This window comes from Hyla sarda, chromosome 8 (genome assembly GCF_029499605.1).
Source record: "Hyla sarda isolate aHylSar1 chromosome 8, aHylSar1.hap1, whole genome shotgun sequence".
In the NCBI taxonomy this organism is placed as follows: domain Eukaryota; kingdom Metazoa; phylum Chordata; class Amphibia; order Anura; family Hylidae; genus Hyla; species Hyla sarda.
In genome coordinates, this window is record NC_079196.1 from 226,928,383 (window position 1) to 226,944,524 (window position 16,142).

General features: G+C 43.1%; 1 protein-coding gene across 10 annotated transcripts in view; it reads left to right on the forward strand.

Annotated features, from left to right (window-relative positions):
• The window catches only part of LOC130285437 (NACHT, LRR and PYD domains-containing protein 1b allele 3-like), an 80,239-nt gene extending 64,366 nt beyond the window's left edge, over positions 1-15,873 (forward strand). For 9 of the 10 annotated variants that reach the window (XM_056536826.1, XM_056536832.1, XM_056536831.1 and 6 more), the window contains 4 exons: positions 3,826-3,954; positions 7,094-7,256; positions 13,762-13,800; positions 15,443-15,873. In XM_056536826.1, the coding sequence (XP_056392801.1) occupies positions 3,826-3,954; positions 7,094-7,256; positions 13,762-13,800; positions 15,443-15,717 (606 nt within the window). In that variant the 3' untranslated portion in view covers positions 15,718-15,873. The remainder of the gene's footprint in view (positions 1-3,825; positions 3,955-7,093; positions 7,257-13,761; positions 13,801-15,442) is intronic. The other variant, XM_056536825.1, reaches the window with a different exon arrangement.
• Positions 15,874-16,142: the final 269 nt, after the last annotated feature.

The window sequence follows — 16,142 nt, forward strand, 5'->3', positions numbered from 1 at the left end:
ACATCTAAGTGGTGTATCATTTTGTTCCTGTTAAAGTCTTAAGGGACTAGTTACTGTAAAAGGCTAGCCCAAAGTACACCTGCTGCTGTTCTAGACAAATACTGTTTTAAGCGTAGTGAAGTGTATTGTACTCCCCTCATTTACGCACTAAGTATGTCAGGCAGAGAAGTGCCAGGATGTGCAGAGAGAAGTGGCAGAGGCCTAAATTCATCAGGCGCAGGCAGAAGTTGCAGCCGACTAGGGGCGAGTGGCAGCAGGAGTCGCAGCGAGAGGCCTGAGCTTCCGGTATCAGCTAGCGGTTGTGTCTCGACCAGCAACCCATTTGCCGTCATTGACTGTTTAGCTTGGCCATCCACTTCATCACAAGTGACATCTGACACCCCCAGTCAACAGTCGGTGGGTTCCTCAGACACAACACTCAGTTGGCATGGCCCGGGAGCAGTCCCTGTCCTCCCATTGCCTCTGACCTATGCAGTTCCACCCCATAGTAATATCCTATGCTGTGGGTTCAGCTCCACTTTTTAGTTAGGACGATCTACTAGTGGACAGCCAGCAGCACAGCCAAGAAGTGGAGGAGACATCCTCCGCTTTCTTCGCTAGGTGGGTAAGTAGTGATGAGGAGAGTGGAATGGTAGGTGGTGTTGGGAGCGTTTAGGCTCCTGAAGCACACACTGTTGAGGAACCTGAGGAGGACATCAGTGACATGCTGACACAACTTGATGATGATGAAACCGATAACACTTGGGAGCCAGGTGAGGTGCCAGTTCATCATCAGGAAAACATGGTGGCAGGTTGACCGTGAGGCAGCAGTTGAGCCAGCAAAGTGGTAGCATGGTTGGGAGTCAGCATTGTGGCAGCAGTGGGAAGTCTGGAAACAAACATGCCCAGGGTAGACCACCTGCTTTGCGGCAGCCTACCTGCCTGAGAGGTAGTGAAACAGGGGTCCCTGGATTCGGCAGCAGTAGCAGTCAGTCAGTGCAGATTTTTGGGTGGAAAATCAGCTACTCTGCGGTGTGGCAGTTTTTCAGCAAGTATCCCGTGAATGTTAATATGGCCACATGCAATTTAAAAAAATATCTTTTATAATCAAATAATCTTTTAAATTGTGAGGCCCTTTGGTCTGGTCAGACTGACGCCACCTCTGGCTGTGTCATTCTGTGGCCATATGGTCTACTCTTGCTGCTGCCACCTCCAGGCTTGGTCATTCTGCCACATTTTGGTCTCCTCATGCTTGTGCCACCTCCAGGCTGTGGAGTTGTCCCCTCCTCATGCTGCTGGGACATTACCTACAATTTTTTATAGTATCACTAGCTACCATAAATCTTCAAATTAAATTTTAAAATGTATATTTTAATCTTAGGAATTGTGAGGCCCTATGGACTCCTCATGCTGCCGCCAACTCCAGGCTGTGTCATTCAGCCACTATATGGTCTCCTTATGCTGCTGGGACATTACCTAAAACTTTTTATGGTAGCACTAGCTACCATAAATCTTCAATTTAAATTTGAAAGTGCATCTTTTAATCTTTGGAATTGTGAGGACCAATGATCTCCTCATGATGCTGCCACCTCCAGGCTTGGTCATTCTGCCACTATATGATCTCCTTATGCTCCTGCCACCTCCAGGCTGTGTCATTGTGCTGCCATGTGGTCTGCTCATGCTGCTGGCAAATTACGTAATTTTTTTTTAAAATAAATTATTTGAATTAATTTTAATAAATTAATTTTCATTTTAATAAATTTTAATTGATAATTTTAATAAAAATGCCCCTCCAGCATACCATGTGTGCAGGGCACGGTGGTGTCACGCTGTTCTTCACATGGTTTCAACAATGTAATTCCACTGCTTCATATCCTACAATACGTGTTGGAAACGATGGCTGTTCAGGGCACTGGAGACGTGGCGCCAACATCTCAAGGCCACATTAGCCCTGTGGGGGCTGAACTGGAGGAAGAGGGGGACAGTGGAGCACAGGCAAGGTTTTGTGAAATGGGTGGTTTTTATAGTCATCTGAAAGGAGAGGAGGGGCAGGAGCAGGCTGTGGAGCTACAGGGTGATGAGGAAGACGAGACAGAGGACCCAGACACACCATGGCCATGTAGTCTCCTCATGCTGCTGACACATTTAATGAAAATTATAATCTATTTTAAATCTTCAATTAAAGTTTTCCAAAATCTTTAATCCTTTCAATTGTGAGGCCCTATGGTCTTGTCATGCTGTTGCCACCTCCAGGCTGGGTTGTTCTGCCACTATTTGGTCTTCTTTGCTGCCGCCAATTCCAGGCTGTGTCATTCTGCCAGATTATGGTCTCCTCATGCTGATGCCACCTCTAGGCTCTGTCATTGTGCCGCCATGTGACATGTGACTCCTTGTTAGATTTGGTCTTTTGTAACCACACTATTTATTCAAAGTAAACGCCGGGGCCCGGGACATTAAACTTGAGAGTGTAATATTAAATTTAAATTTCAAAATCTTAAATTTAAATTTCAAAATCTTAAATTTTAATTTAAAAATTTTCAATTTTTATTTAAAAAAATCTATGTAATCTTTTCAAGACTGAGGCCCTATGGTCGTCGAAATCATATATTAGCTGTGGAATTATCACAAGAATCCAATGAAACAGGTTGGAGCGATAACAATGAACCATAATTGATTAAGTGAAACATTTGCACATTCACAGTCAGAGGGGGCTGAGAGGCAGGTACTGGAACAGGTGGTATCTCGCCTGGCGGAGGACCGCTAGCTCGATTTTAAGATAAAAGAACACGCTTTTTTAACGGTGGCGGTGAGATGCATGGGCTGGAACAGGTGGTAGCTCACTTTGTGGTAGACCGCCAGCTCGATGCTCACCAGAATGGGTACTCAAATTTTTTTTAATAAATTCAAATAAAATAAAAATTACATAAAAAATCTCTTTATTCTCTTCAATATTGACACCATATGATCTCCCTGCTGCCACATCCAGATGCTCTGTGGCAGTGATTCTAATAGCGATGTCTGAAATCTGCATGTCATACTGAATAACAGTATTATTTTGCTACCCCAGCACACTCCCTATGTGTATTAGGACAGGGCAAAGTGTTCTACACCCCTATTGAGCCTCTCTGTAGGTCAGAAATAGCTGTTTTTAATAGCGATTTGCCGTAAATTCGTAACAAAACTAATTAGACTTGCATTGAGGGGGCGAGGCGTGACATCATGAGGGGCAGGGCTATGATGTCACAAGCTCCCGACACCGGCTCTAAGCATTCGGAACATTTTGTTCCAAATGCTGAGCAGCAGAGTGCCCCTTTAAGTTCACATCCATCTGATTGATTCCCTAAATTGTCAGAAAAACTATAAACCCTCGTATCTCTGGAACAGAAGAGCAAGAAACTGTAAAAAGGTGTTTGATCATCTCAACTAGAGATGAGCGAACTTACAGTAAATTCGATTTGTCACAAACTTCTCGGCTCGGCAGTTGCTGACTTTTCCTGCATAAATTAGTTCAGCTTTCCGGTGCTGCGATGGGCTGGAAAAGGTGGATACAGTCCTAGGAGACTCTTTCCTAGGAATGTATCCACCTTTTCCAGCCCACCGGAGCACCTGAAGGCTGAACTAATTTACGCAGGAAATGTCATCAACTGCCGAGCCGAGAAGTTTGTGACGAATCGAATTTACTGTAAGTTCGCTCATCTCTAATCTCAACCTAAACTATATAATGATAGTAAAATTTGGACACAGGTCCTCTTAAAAAAGCCATGGAATACTGCAAACCCGTCTGTCTACCCTAATGTACGCTCCTGTCCTTATTGCTTCTCAGGGTTTTCTTCTTCTTTTTACCAGGCACTTGATGACATGAAGGAAAGTAAAGGGTTCCAGAAGATTGAAAAACCTTGGCATACGGACGACAGTGTAAGCCCCCATATAAAGTACATCATCAGTGGAGAGCCGGATGCAGATATACGGCCAAAGGTAATCGTATCAATGATATATGAACTTCCTCCCTGAGGAAGCCTTCACGGCGAAACGGCGTTGGGGTCTGAGGTGCTGCATAGGGTATGTGTTATGTGACAAGGTAACTTTTCCACCTCATACTGTGGCAAATCTTCTTGTTTGCTTCCAAGCAGACCTTAAAAGGGTACTCCGCCCCTAGACATCTTATCCCCTATCCAAAGAATTGGGGATAAGATGTCAGATCGCGAGGGTCCCGCCACTGGGGACCCCCACAATATAGCATGCAGCACCCACCTTAAACTGCATCTGGAAACGCTGGAGACTCTGGCTCCCGACCACGGGGACGGAAGATCGTGATGTCACGACTCCGCCCCCGTGTGACGCCCCGCCCCCTCAATGTGAGTCAATGGGACGTGATATCACACGGGGCCGAGTCGTGATGTAACGATCTTCCGTCCCCGTAGTCGGCAGCCAGAGCCTCCAGCGTTTCCAGACGCATTTTCAGGTGGGTGCTGCATGCTATATTGCGGGGGTCCCAAGCGGCAGGACCCCCGCAATCTGACATCTTATCCCCTATCCTTTGGATAGGGGATAAGATGTCTAGGGACGGAGTACCCCTTTAAGTGGGGTTCAGGTTGGTTTCTTTCCCCCACTTTTAGGTCTTTTTATTGCCTAGTGCGGGGGTGGAACAAATACCTACTTAATTTTTTTTTCCGTCAGTCTTGTGTCACTTGGGATATGTGCAATATATTTTGGCAATTGCCTCAATATTGAAGTGTTTACATTGCTTACATCTATTGCATGCTGCACTTTGGTAGCTTTATAGATAGCATAAGTCACTTTAATATATCCACATCCCCTTCTGTTCATGTGCCATGTCTATGCAGCCGTCAGTATTTTTCTGTTTGTTGCTGTCTTTTTGAATGTTTTTACTTCATGTATTCTCAATAAAGTATATCAATTTTGATTATATTTAATTTGTTCTGGTGTGTTTTTGGGTATATCAATGATATATGAAGCAAAACTGATATCCAGTGATAGAGCTAAACATTATCATTATGGATAATATTACATCAATAAACTTAATAAGGTTATAAAGTAGGATGAAAACAATGTGTGTGAACAAAGCCTTATTGTACGTCTTGTTATAGATGCAGGAATATGAATTTTCATTTTACTTTTTGCATCATCTGTGTATGTGTTTTATTGTTTATTTTTTTATTTATTTTTTACTTTTTACTAACAGAGCAGGATGGGAGAGGTAAGGAACTAATCCCCCATTTAGTCTCTGGTCCGCACCTCGGCCTTACTTTGGCTGGAGTAATCACGTGATATCTGCTCCCTATCAACAGTTTCAGTAGTCACCCTTTATACGCTTTTATACACTGCTCAGTGATTGCCAATAAAAGTACAGAGCGTGACTGCCGGTAACGTGACATCCTCTCCTATGGTAAAACCTGGGTGGCCTCCCACCACCGAGATAACCCACCCATTTGCACTGCGGGGGTGCCAATAGGGTAACAGAAAAAAAAACTCCTTCTGTAAAACCTCACTATTCACCATGGCATCTAAGGAATGAAATGTCTGGGATAAGAGTAAGGGAGCATGCACACCATGTTTGTCCTATACAGTTCCCGTATACGGTTTCAAGTTAAAAACCCTACAGAGCCGTAGAGAAAACCGTATGCATTGACTTAACATTGTAAACCGTATGTCAACGCATCATCCAGTTTAGTCCATTTTATGTCTTGTACGGTTTTGTCTGTTTTTTTTTACTTGTACTCAAAACCGTAGCCTACCACGTTTTTTGGTCCGGCTGAAAACCGTATTAAACCATATGTTTTTTTTTTGTTTTTTTTAAATGGTAGTCAATGTGAGCCATAGAGAACTGTATGTGCGTACGGTTCCATCCGGTTTGCACCATATGGTTATCAATCAAGTGAAACTTTATTCCAGATGGACTGAAAAGTTAAAAATGTATACTTTTTTTCTTAAATAACGGATGCAATTGGACTTCATTTTTTAAACCGTATACAGGTTAAAATTTGTACACACGTTTTGATACAGTTTAGTCCGGTTTTGAGGAATCCGTTTTTCATCAAAAACCTGATACGGGAACTGTATTGCAAAGACGTGGTGTGAATGCAGCCTAAGCTTTGATCCTGCTTATTGGAGCAGGTTGATAACTGTTTGTTACCACTACCACCTGGTTTAGATGCAAGCTCGGCTCCTCCTAAGCCTTCCCTGAGAAGTAACTGTACCTCATAACCCTAAAAAGGAACCAATCTTTAGATTTTACCACATATAACGCTTGGCAATATGTAATATGTGGTAAAATCTATATGAAGTTAGTAAGTTAAAGGGGTACTCCACTGCTCAGCGTTTGGAACAAACTGTTCTGAACGTTGGAGCCGGCGCCAGAAGCTCGTGAAGCCGTCATGCCCCCTCCCATAGACTTGCATTGAGGGGGCAGGGCTATGATGTCACGAGTTCCTGGCTCCAGCGTTCAAAACAGTTTGTTCCAAACGCTGAGCAGCGGAGTACCCCTTTAACCCTGCTGCTCCATAAGTAGTCCCCTGGGTGGAGAGCTATATCCACCAAGTCTTACCGCCCTGCTGTAGAGACGCCCCCTCTACGTGATTAACAGCCCACATCACAGCGCTACTCTGTTTGCTTAGGGAGCAGAGCCATGACACAGGCCGTCAATTATGACAAGGGGGCGTCATTACTGCCGAAGTGACGGGACTAGGTAAGTATAGCTCCCCCCCCCCCCCAGGGAACTACTTACGGGGCGGCGGGGGTAACTTACAAACTACATATCCTCACAATCCCTGGGGGGCAAAAACTTCCCCTGGAGATGGTGAGGATACAGATTTTATCATATATAGTGTGTTGCTAAGTGTTATATATGGTAAAATCTAATGATTGGTTCCCTTTACAGTCACATTTTGGTGCATATTGTCATAACTAGAGATGAGCGAGCACCGCAAACCAACACCAGATCCGATAAGATGAACTTTATGGATGAGGAGTCACCTCAGAGCCAATATTTCTGAGGTTTTTTTTTGTAAATTTGGCTGAACATTGTGTAATTTTTTTACAAATGGCAAATTGACGACTTTTTTAACTTTGTTTTTTTATTTACTGCTTTTCATAGACTTTGCAATTTCTGATCCATGAAAGAATAGAAAAAATCCCATACTCAGAGATCAACGTTTTGAAAACTGAAATCTTGAAAAATAGAAACTCTGTTTTATTACGTGTGAAGGCAGAAAGGAGTTCAAGGTCTGAACTGGTGTGGGAAGGAGAACTGAGAAGAGGTATCACAGGGTTAATACATGGAGTTCATCATATTGTTGTCAGAAAGGCCTGTTCTCATTGGGCCTCATTTACTAAGGCTTTTCTGGGTAGATTTGTAGAGTTTTTGTTACATGTGTCGTGCGCCAGAATTTGCATCTAAAAATCCCCCCCCCAAAAAACCAAACTAATAATTCTTCACTTAACTCCCAAAAAAGGGGGGCGTGTCTGCCAGAAGAAGAAAAACAAAAAAAAATCTGTCTTTGAAAAGGGGTGTTTGAAAAAAAAAATTATACAAATTTACTAATGTTCCCATATATAGGGGGAGATTTATCAATCAGCCTGAAACCCTAATTATCATTTCTTTTCTTACAGCAACCAATCACAGCTCAACTTTCATATTTTAACAAGCTCTTGTAAAGTGAAAGTTGAGCTGTGATTGGTTGCTATTGGAAAAAACAGACAATTAGGGTTTGAGGCTGATTGATAAATACGGGCCATAATGTGGTGGATTTGAGCTCTGGAAAACCGGACAACTCCGAGCAAGTGTAAAAAATCAACTGGTGCCAGAAAGTTAAACAGATTTGTAAATCACTGCTATTAAAAAAATCTTAATCCTTCCAGTACTTATTAGCGTCTGTATACTACAGAGGAAGTTCTTTTTGGATTTCTCTTCTGTCACGACCACAGTGCTCTCTGCTGACATCTCTGTCCATTTTAGGAACTGTCCAGAGCAGCATATGTTTGTTAGGCTGGATTCCCACCATGTTTTTCAACTACGGTTCCCGCATATGATTTCATTAGTGAAAACGTATGGAACAGTATTGAAAACCGTATACATAGGCAAAGCATTGCAAACCGTATGCACCCTGATGCATACGGTTGCGTACGGTTTGCTTGCAATACGGTTTTTAACAGTACTCCAAACCATGTTCAACCACGGTTTTGACTCCAGTTTAAAAACCGTATTGCAACCGCATACCTTTTTTTTAACATGGACATCAATGGGAAACGCACATGTATACGGTTCCATACGGCAAAACCGTATGCATTTTTTCTTTGCACATGCGCATTTGTATCCTAAACTCCCCACCCAAGACCCCTCCCATTAAAAATGGACAGAATTTTCTAAAACGTATGTTTTTAAAATAAAAACGGACGGAAATGTATGCACTTTTAAAAACAGTATACTGTTTAAAAACGCATACGGTTTACTTTTTCCCATACTGTTCCATCCGTTTTTTTTCCATACGGTATGGTTTTTGATACAAAACATATGCGGGAACCGTAGTTGAAAAACGTGGTGTGAACCCAGCCTTATGGGGATTTTCTCCTACTCTGGACAGTTCCTGACATGGACAGAGGTGTCAGCAGAGAGCACTGTGGTCGTGACAGAAAAGAAATCCAAAAGGAAAAGAATTTCCTCTGTAGTATACAGACGCTATACAGATTTGTAAATTACTTCTATTAAGTACTGGCAGGATTAAGATTTTTATTAGCTGCTGTATACTCCAGAAGAAGTTATGTAGTTCTTTTCAGTCTGACCACAGTGCTCTCTGCTGTCACCTCTGTCCATGTCAGGAACTGTCCAGAGAAGGAGAGGTTTGCTATGGGGATTTGCTTTAACTCTGGACAGAGGTGGCAGCAGAGTGCACTGTGGTTAGGCAGGAAAGAACAATTCAACTTCCTCTGGAGCATACAGCAGCTAATGAGTCGTTCTTTCCAGTCTGACCACAGTGCTCTCTGCAAACCCCATAGAAAACCTCTCCTGCTCTGGACAGTTCCTGACATGGACAGAGGTGTCAGCAGTGAGCACTGTGGTCAGACAGAAAGGAAATTCGAAAAAGAACTTCCTGTGGATCATACAGCAGCTGATAAGTACTGTAAGGATTAAGATTTTTTAATAGAAGTAATTTTCAAATCTAAAAAATACAATGTAGCCCGGACCTTCTAGGTGAGTAAATGAAAATGGATATACGTGGATCGTGCTTCAATAATAATCAATATTTATTATAAAATATAAATAAGATTCGGCACTTCTCACAGGGCCCTTGTGAGAAGAACATACATATTAAAAGGCAACCTAACAATATATTTAGGCATATAGTAATTAAAACTATAATCCTGGCATAGGATAATAAAATAGCAGAGTAAGATCTGTACCAAACAAATATGTTAAAGAGTTGCTCTTCTAGTCATGATGACTACTGAGGAAAGGGTTATATTATACAACCCTGAAACGCGTCTAGCCGTTTATCTACTGGCATAGTATTACCCTCGAAGAACTGTGCCCAAACCTTATGGCCAGTTATCTTTTATGAACTGTACCATTATCAGCGCTCTTACTCTGCTACCTACCCGGTTCAGCAGTTCAGATCCATTCCGGTGTAACCATCCTGGTGTAGCCATCCCGGCTCTGACTACAGCTGACGTCAGACGCCGGCAACACGAGGTGAACTTCCAGCCCTCCAGTATATGGTCCTGTTCACCAACCAGCAAAGCGGTGAGGAATACCAACTCCAGCGCACGCCAGTGCCAGCAGTCCCCGGGCATCATTGCGATCTTCGGCGCCTGCCAGCGCCTCAGCCGTTAGCGACTGCCACCGCGCTCAGATAATACTGGACCAGGCTCACGATTGGAAGCACCGCACAGAGAATTGTGCACACCACGGACACGGGAACAACACCCATCGCCTGAGTTACCATTTACAGACCGGTAACAATTTCTAATATTACAGACTGTTTGCTACTGTATCTAAAAGGGACATATCTACCCTAAATACCCAGAAGAGCAACTCTTTAACATATTTGTTTGGTACAGATCTTACTCTGCTATTTTATTATCCTATGCCAGGATTATAGTTTTAATTACTATATGCCTAAATACATTGTTAGGTTGCCTTTTAATATGTATGTTCTTCTCACAAGGGCCCTGTGAGAAGTGCCGAATCTTATTTATATTTTATAATAAATATTGATTATTATTGAAGCACGATCCACGTATATCCATTTTCATTTACTCACCTAGAAGGTCCGGGCTACATTGTGTATTTTGGTTTTCCCTTTTCTAGCAATTAAGGTATAGTTGCTTGCCCAGTCTGACCTCGGTGCGTATTAGTTGTGAGCTGCACATACCTATATAATTTTTTAATTTTCAAATCTGTTTAACTTTCTGGCACCAGTTGATTTAAACGAAAAAGTTTTCCAGTGGAGTACCCCTTTAACATGTGATAGTATAATAATTAACACGATCTCTGCCAGTGCAAGAAGCAATAAATAAACCCTACAAAGAGATCACTAAAAGGGAAAATCTTAGCACATCTGCAATATTAAAGTGGGGTTTAAGAAGCTTCCTTATCAATGTGAGTATGTGTGTGTGAGTATGTGTGTGTGAGTGTGTGTGAGTATGTGTGTGAGTGAGTGTGTGTGAGTGTGTATGTGACTGTGTGTGAGTGTGTGTGTGTGAGTGTGTGAGTGTGTATGTGACTGTGTGTGAGTGTGAGTGAGTGTATGTGTGTGAGTGTGTGTGAGTGTGTGTGTGTGTGTGTGTGAGTGTGTGTGTGTGAGTGAGTGTGTGTGAGTGTGTGTGAGTGTGTGAGTGTGTATGTGACTGTGTGTGAGTGTGTGTGAGTGAGTGTGTGTGAGTGTGTGAGTGTGTATGTGACTGTGTGTGAGTGTGTGTGAGTGAGTGTGAGTGTGTGTGTGTGAGTGAGTGAGTGTGTGTGAGTGTGTGAGTGTGTATGTGACTGTGTGTGAGTGTGTGTGTGTGTATGTGTGGGGGGGTAATCATTTGACAAAATTCATAACAAATAACTAAGAAATAATACTAAACGATGGGACTCATGTACTATTGGAGTTCTGTGTAATTATAGAGAAATACATTTCACTATTTATTAATGTCTTGTGCCAAAGTGTCCTTCTTTCTCCACTCTGTTCAACGTTTTCAGCTAATTTTCCAAAAAAGTGGGCGCAGTTTTCATAATTCGAATCATTTATGAAATTTTCCCCCCAGTTTTTGGTGTTTTTTTCCTGCACTGGTTTTTCACTTTCAGAAAGGTTAAAAACTTTGGCACAATTTGGTGCATGGCTGATACGCCAACGTTTCCTGTAATGCGGTTCCCTATTCAGGGCTGCCATTAGAAATTTCGGGGCCCCTTACACAGCTCAAGGCCAGGGACACCCCCCCCCCCCCAGTGTCTTCCCCCCGAGTCCGCCCCCAGGGACACCCCCTCCCCCCCACACTTTTTTTCCTTTTTCTAATGATATATTTCACATTACTTTATGGCAAATGTTCCCACATACCAGGGGAGAGTTATCAAAACTTGTGCACAGGAAAAATGGAGCAGTTCCTCATAGCAACAAATCAGATTGTTTCTTTAATTTTTAAGAAAGCCCCTGAAAAATGAAAGAAGCCACCCGATTGGTTGCTATGGGAAACTGCTCCATTTTTCCTCTGAATAGGTTCCGATAAATCTCCCTCACTGACCATACAGAGATAGATACCAGAAAGTGATTACAATTACATTTAGATACTCACAGGGACGTCTTCTCTGATCGGGGTCTTTCACATTTCCTTTTTTTTTTTTCACCATCCGGCTCATGAAGACTTCTCCTGGCCAAGACTTGTCTCCACAGAACCTGTTAGAGCAACCAGACAAACATTTTAGGCTCCTTTCTCCAGTCCAGCACAATGTCCACCTCTATATAGTTGTAGACCCCCCCCCCCCCCCTCTGTGGCCCCTATATATAGTTGCACACCTCTTTTGTGCCCCACTATGTGCACCACATCGTTATAGGTCCTCTTTGTGCCCCCATACATTGTTATAGGCCGCCTTTGTGACCCCCATATGTATTTATAGCCCCCCTTTGTGCCCCCATAGGTAGTTATAGGCCCCTTTAGGAAGTTATAGGCCCCCTTTGTGCCCCCATAGGTAGTTATAGGCCCCTTTAGGAAGTTATAGGCCCCCTTTGTGCCCCCATAGGTAGTTATAGGCCCCTTTAGGAAGTTATAGGCCGCCTTTGTGACCCCCATATGTATTTATAGCCCCCCTTTGTACCCCCATAGGTAGTTATAGGCCCCTTTAGGAAGTTATAGGCCGCCTTTGTGACCCCCATATGTATTTATAGCCCCCCTTTGTACCCCCATAGGTAGTTATAGGCCCCTTTAGGAAGTTATAGGCCCCCTTTGTGCCCCCATAGGTAGTTATAGGCCCCTTTAGGAAGTTATAGGCCGCCTTTGTGACCCCCATATGTATTTATAGCCCCCCTTTGTGCCCCCATAGGTAGTTATAGGCCCCTTTAGGAAGTTACAGGCCCCCTTTGTGACCCCATAGGTAGTTATAGGCTCCCTTTGATTCGCCATAGGAAGTTATAGGCCCCATTTGTGCCCCGATAGGAAGCTATAGGCCCCCTTTGTCTCCCATAGGAAGTTATAGGCCCCTTTGTGCCCCCATAAGTGGTTATAGGCCCCCTTTGTGCCCCCATAGGAAGTAATAGGTCCCCTTTGTGCCCCCATAGATAGTTATAGGCCCCCTTTGTGTCCCCATAGGTAGTTATAGGCCCTCTTTGTGCCCCCATAGGAAGTTATAGGTCCCCTTTGTGCCCCCATAGATAGTTATAGGCCCCCTTTGTGTCCCCATAGGTAGTTATAGGCCCTCTTTGTGCCCCCATAGGAAGTTATAGGTCCCCTTTGTGCCCCATGGGAAGTTATAGGCCCTTTTGTGCCCCCCATAGTTAGTTATAGGCCCCCTTTTGTGCTCCCATAGATATTTATAGGTCCCCTTTGTGCCCCCATAGTTAGTTATAGGCCCCCTTTTGTGCCCCCATAGGCAGTTATAGGCCCCTTTGTTCCCCCATAGGTAGTTATAGACCCCCTGTAACCCATTAGTAATTATAGGTCCCATGTGCCTCCACAGACATACTGCCTCCAGCCATACACAGTATATGGCTGGAGGCAGTATGTCTGTGCTCCGACCACTGCTCCTCGGGTCCGGGGCCCATGGGTCAGAGCAGTAGGCCCCTGGACTGGAGGAGCACTGGTCGGAGCATTCAAGGCAGCCTGCTATGGTTACCCTCCTGGCCAGCCAGTCAGTCAACTGGCTTCCTGGCTGCTACTCTGCTCCGCTCTTTCAGGGCCGGTGCGCCGCGTCATAGCGCTGCAGACGTGCCCACGTGAAGCACCTTAGTAACTCCCGACGACCAGTGCAGTTTTAACGTGGCAGCGGCCGCCGGGATCAGAGGTATGTGCGGCTGGGACAATGTGACTGACTGTTTTGGTCCCGGTTTGGCTCACTGGAGGTCTGGGTCCCTTACAGGGGTACCGGCTGTACCCCACTGATGGCGGCCCTGACCCTATTTACGTGAGTGAAAAATTTATACAAATTCACTATAAAAATGGAAAAAAGAGGAAACATAGTACCTGAGCCCTGAAATGTCCACGCTACAAAACTCGGAACCTCGTTCCTCTATAATTCACATGTCATGATGAGGTTTCCTTGAGTCTGGTCTAACAATTAATATTCTTTATTAGCAGATATAGAAGAACTGACAAGACAAGGCATCAAGAAAGGTAACGTGTTATATTCTGATATTATGTCCCTGTCAGTCACATCCAACTGTGTCCCTCCATCTAGGAACCTTCCATATGATCTAAAGCCCATGAGAGAAATTAGCCAAATCCAGAACCAAAAACAGCTGTCACCTCCCTCGCCCATACAGCAATAATGAAGGTTCTGACCTACACTTTGGCCATAAGACATAACGTATGGGGGTGATTTTACTTACCACACCAATGATATACCATTAAATGGCCACCATTTCAGTAGCTGTAGATAAATGTGCAGGTAGATCTACGTGCTGTACAGCAGCCTGCATCTCCAGGTCACACAGGCTCCGGGACCCTCCACATACACAGCAGGGAAAGGATCGGGAACAAGAAAGTATAAGCTATGAGCTCTCTGTGTATTAGGCAATGTGTAATGTAGTACAGTGGTCCCTCAAGTTACAATATTAATTGGTTCTGGGACGACCATTGTATGTTGAAACCATTGTATGCTGAGACCATAACTCTATGGAAACCTGGTAATTGGTCCTAAAGCCACCAAAATGTCATCCAAAAATAGGAAAAAGTGAGGATTAAAGAAAAATAAGTAGATAACTAATATAGATAAAGCAAATCCTTACATATAAAAGTAAGAAAGAGCTGCTGGAAGCTGTATATAAAGTAAATCCTTACATATAAAAGTAAGAAAGAGCTGCTTGGAGCTGTATATAAAGTAAATCCTTACATATAAAAGTAAGAAAGATCTGCTGGAAGCTGTAAATCACTGTCTATGTCAGTGTTTCCCAACCAGGGTGCCTCCAGCTGTTGCAAAACTACAACTCCCAGCATGCCCGGACAGCCGTTGGCTGTCCGGGCATGCTGGGAGTTGTAGTTTTGCAACAGCTGGAGGCACCCTGGTTGGGAAACAATTGTTTATGTAGAGGAGAGGAGCTTCTTCAGGGTCCTACACAGTACACACAGTGTCCCAAATGGAGCCACCCTTACTTGGTGTCCAAAGGAGCAACTAACCCTGGCACAGGTAAAGAGTAGTACAGAACTTGTAGTTCCTCCCTGTACTGTAGGGGGCGCTAGCAGACACCAGTCAGTGTATGCACTTCAGTAATACAGGTGATTTACCAGTAAAATGGCCATTCTGATTGGTCAGTTCCTCCAGTTGTGACACATTTTGCAGATCTGGACTGTCTGTAGTATTGTATGTTGAGTCTGATTTCAAGTTACAATGGTCCAGAAAAAAAACATTGTATGTTGAAACTATTGTATGTTGAGGCCATTGTAAGTTGAGGGATCACTGTAGTATAGACTGTTTACAAGCTGAAGACTAGGGCGGGGCCATATTCAAATTCGCAATATTTGGCAAATATATTGACGATTATTCGTCCTATGTTTGCGAAATTTGCATATGTGCTATGTTGGTTCACTTTTTTTCCATGCACATAAAAATTCACATGTTAAAAAATAAAAAAAATAAAAAAAAAATAAAACAAATATTCGTCATTACGAACATATAGCACTGTATTCTAAATATTCGCGAAATCGCAAAGTGACGATATTCGCGATAAAAATTTGCATTGCGAATATTCGTGCTCAACACTACTGAAGACTATTGAGGAGATGGTTTGTTATGTTAATTATGTTCTGATATTTTTAGGAGATCGTGGCAAAAATTTCATACATAAACATAGGTCAGTCCTAATACAAGAGGTAAAAAATATCATGCCTGTCCTCGATGACCTCAGGAAGAAGGAGCTTCTAACGAAAGAGCAGAGTAATAAAATAATAATAAGTCACTCAACACCTCAAGACCAGATGAGATCACTTCTTAGTTATGTGGAAAGTTGGGGCAGTGAAGACCAGATCACATTCTATGAGGCTTTAAAGAGTCACAATAAACCAACCATCAAAAAGATTGAAAAAGGAAACTAAAATCCCAACAAGCATCGGATTCAGCTACTGACCAATGATATGTGGACACCAGAAGAGAATGATATTATTGATGCTGTATACTAAGGATCATGGGATTGAATTAAAGGGGTTATCCAGGAAAAAACTTTTTTTTATATATCAACTGGCTCCAGAAAGTTAAACAGATTTGTAAATTAGGGAAAACCAAAAATACACAATGTAGCCCGGACCTTCTAGGTGAGTAAATGAAAATGGATATACGTGGATCGTGCTTCAATAATAGTCAATATTTATTATAAAATATAAATAAGATTCGGCACTTCTCACAGGGCCCTTGTGAGAAGAACATACATATTAAAAGGCAACCTAACAATGTATTTAGGCATATAGTAGTTAAAACTATAATCCTGGCATAGGATAATAAAATAGCAGAGTAAGATCTGTAC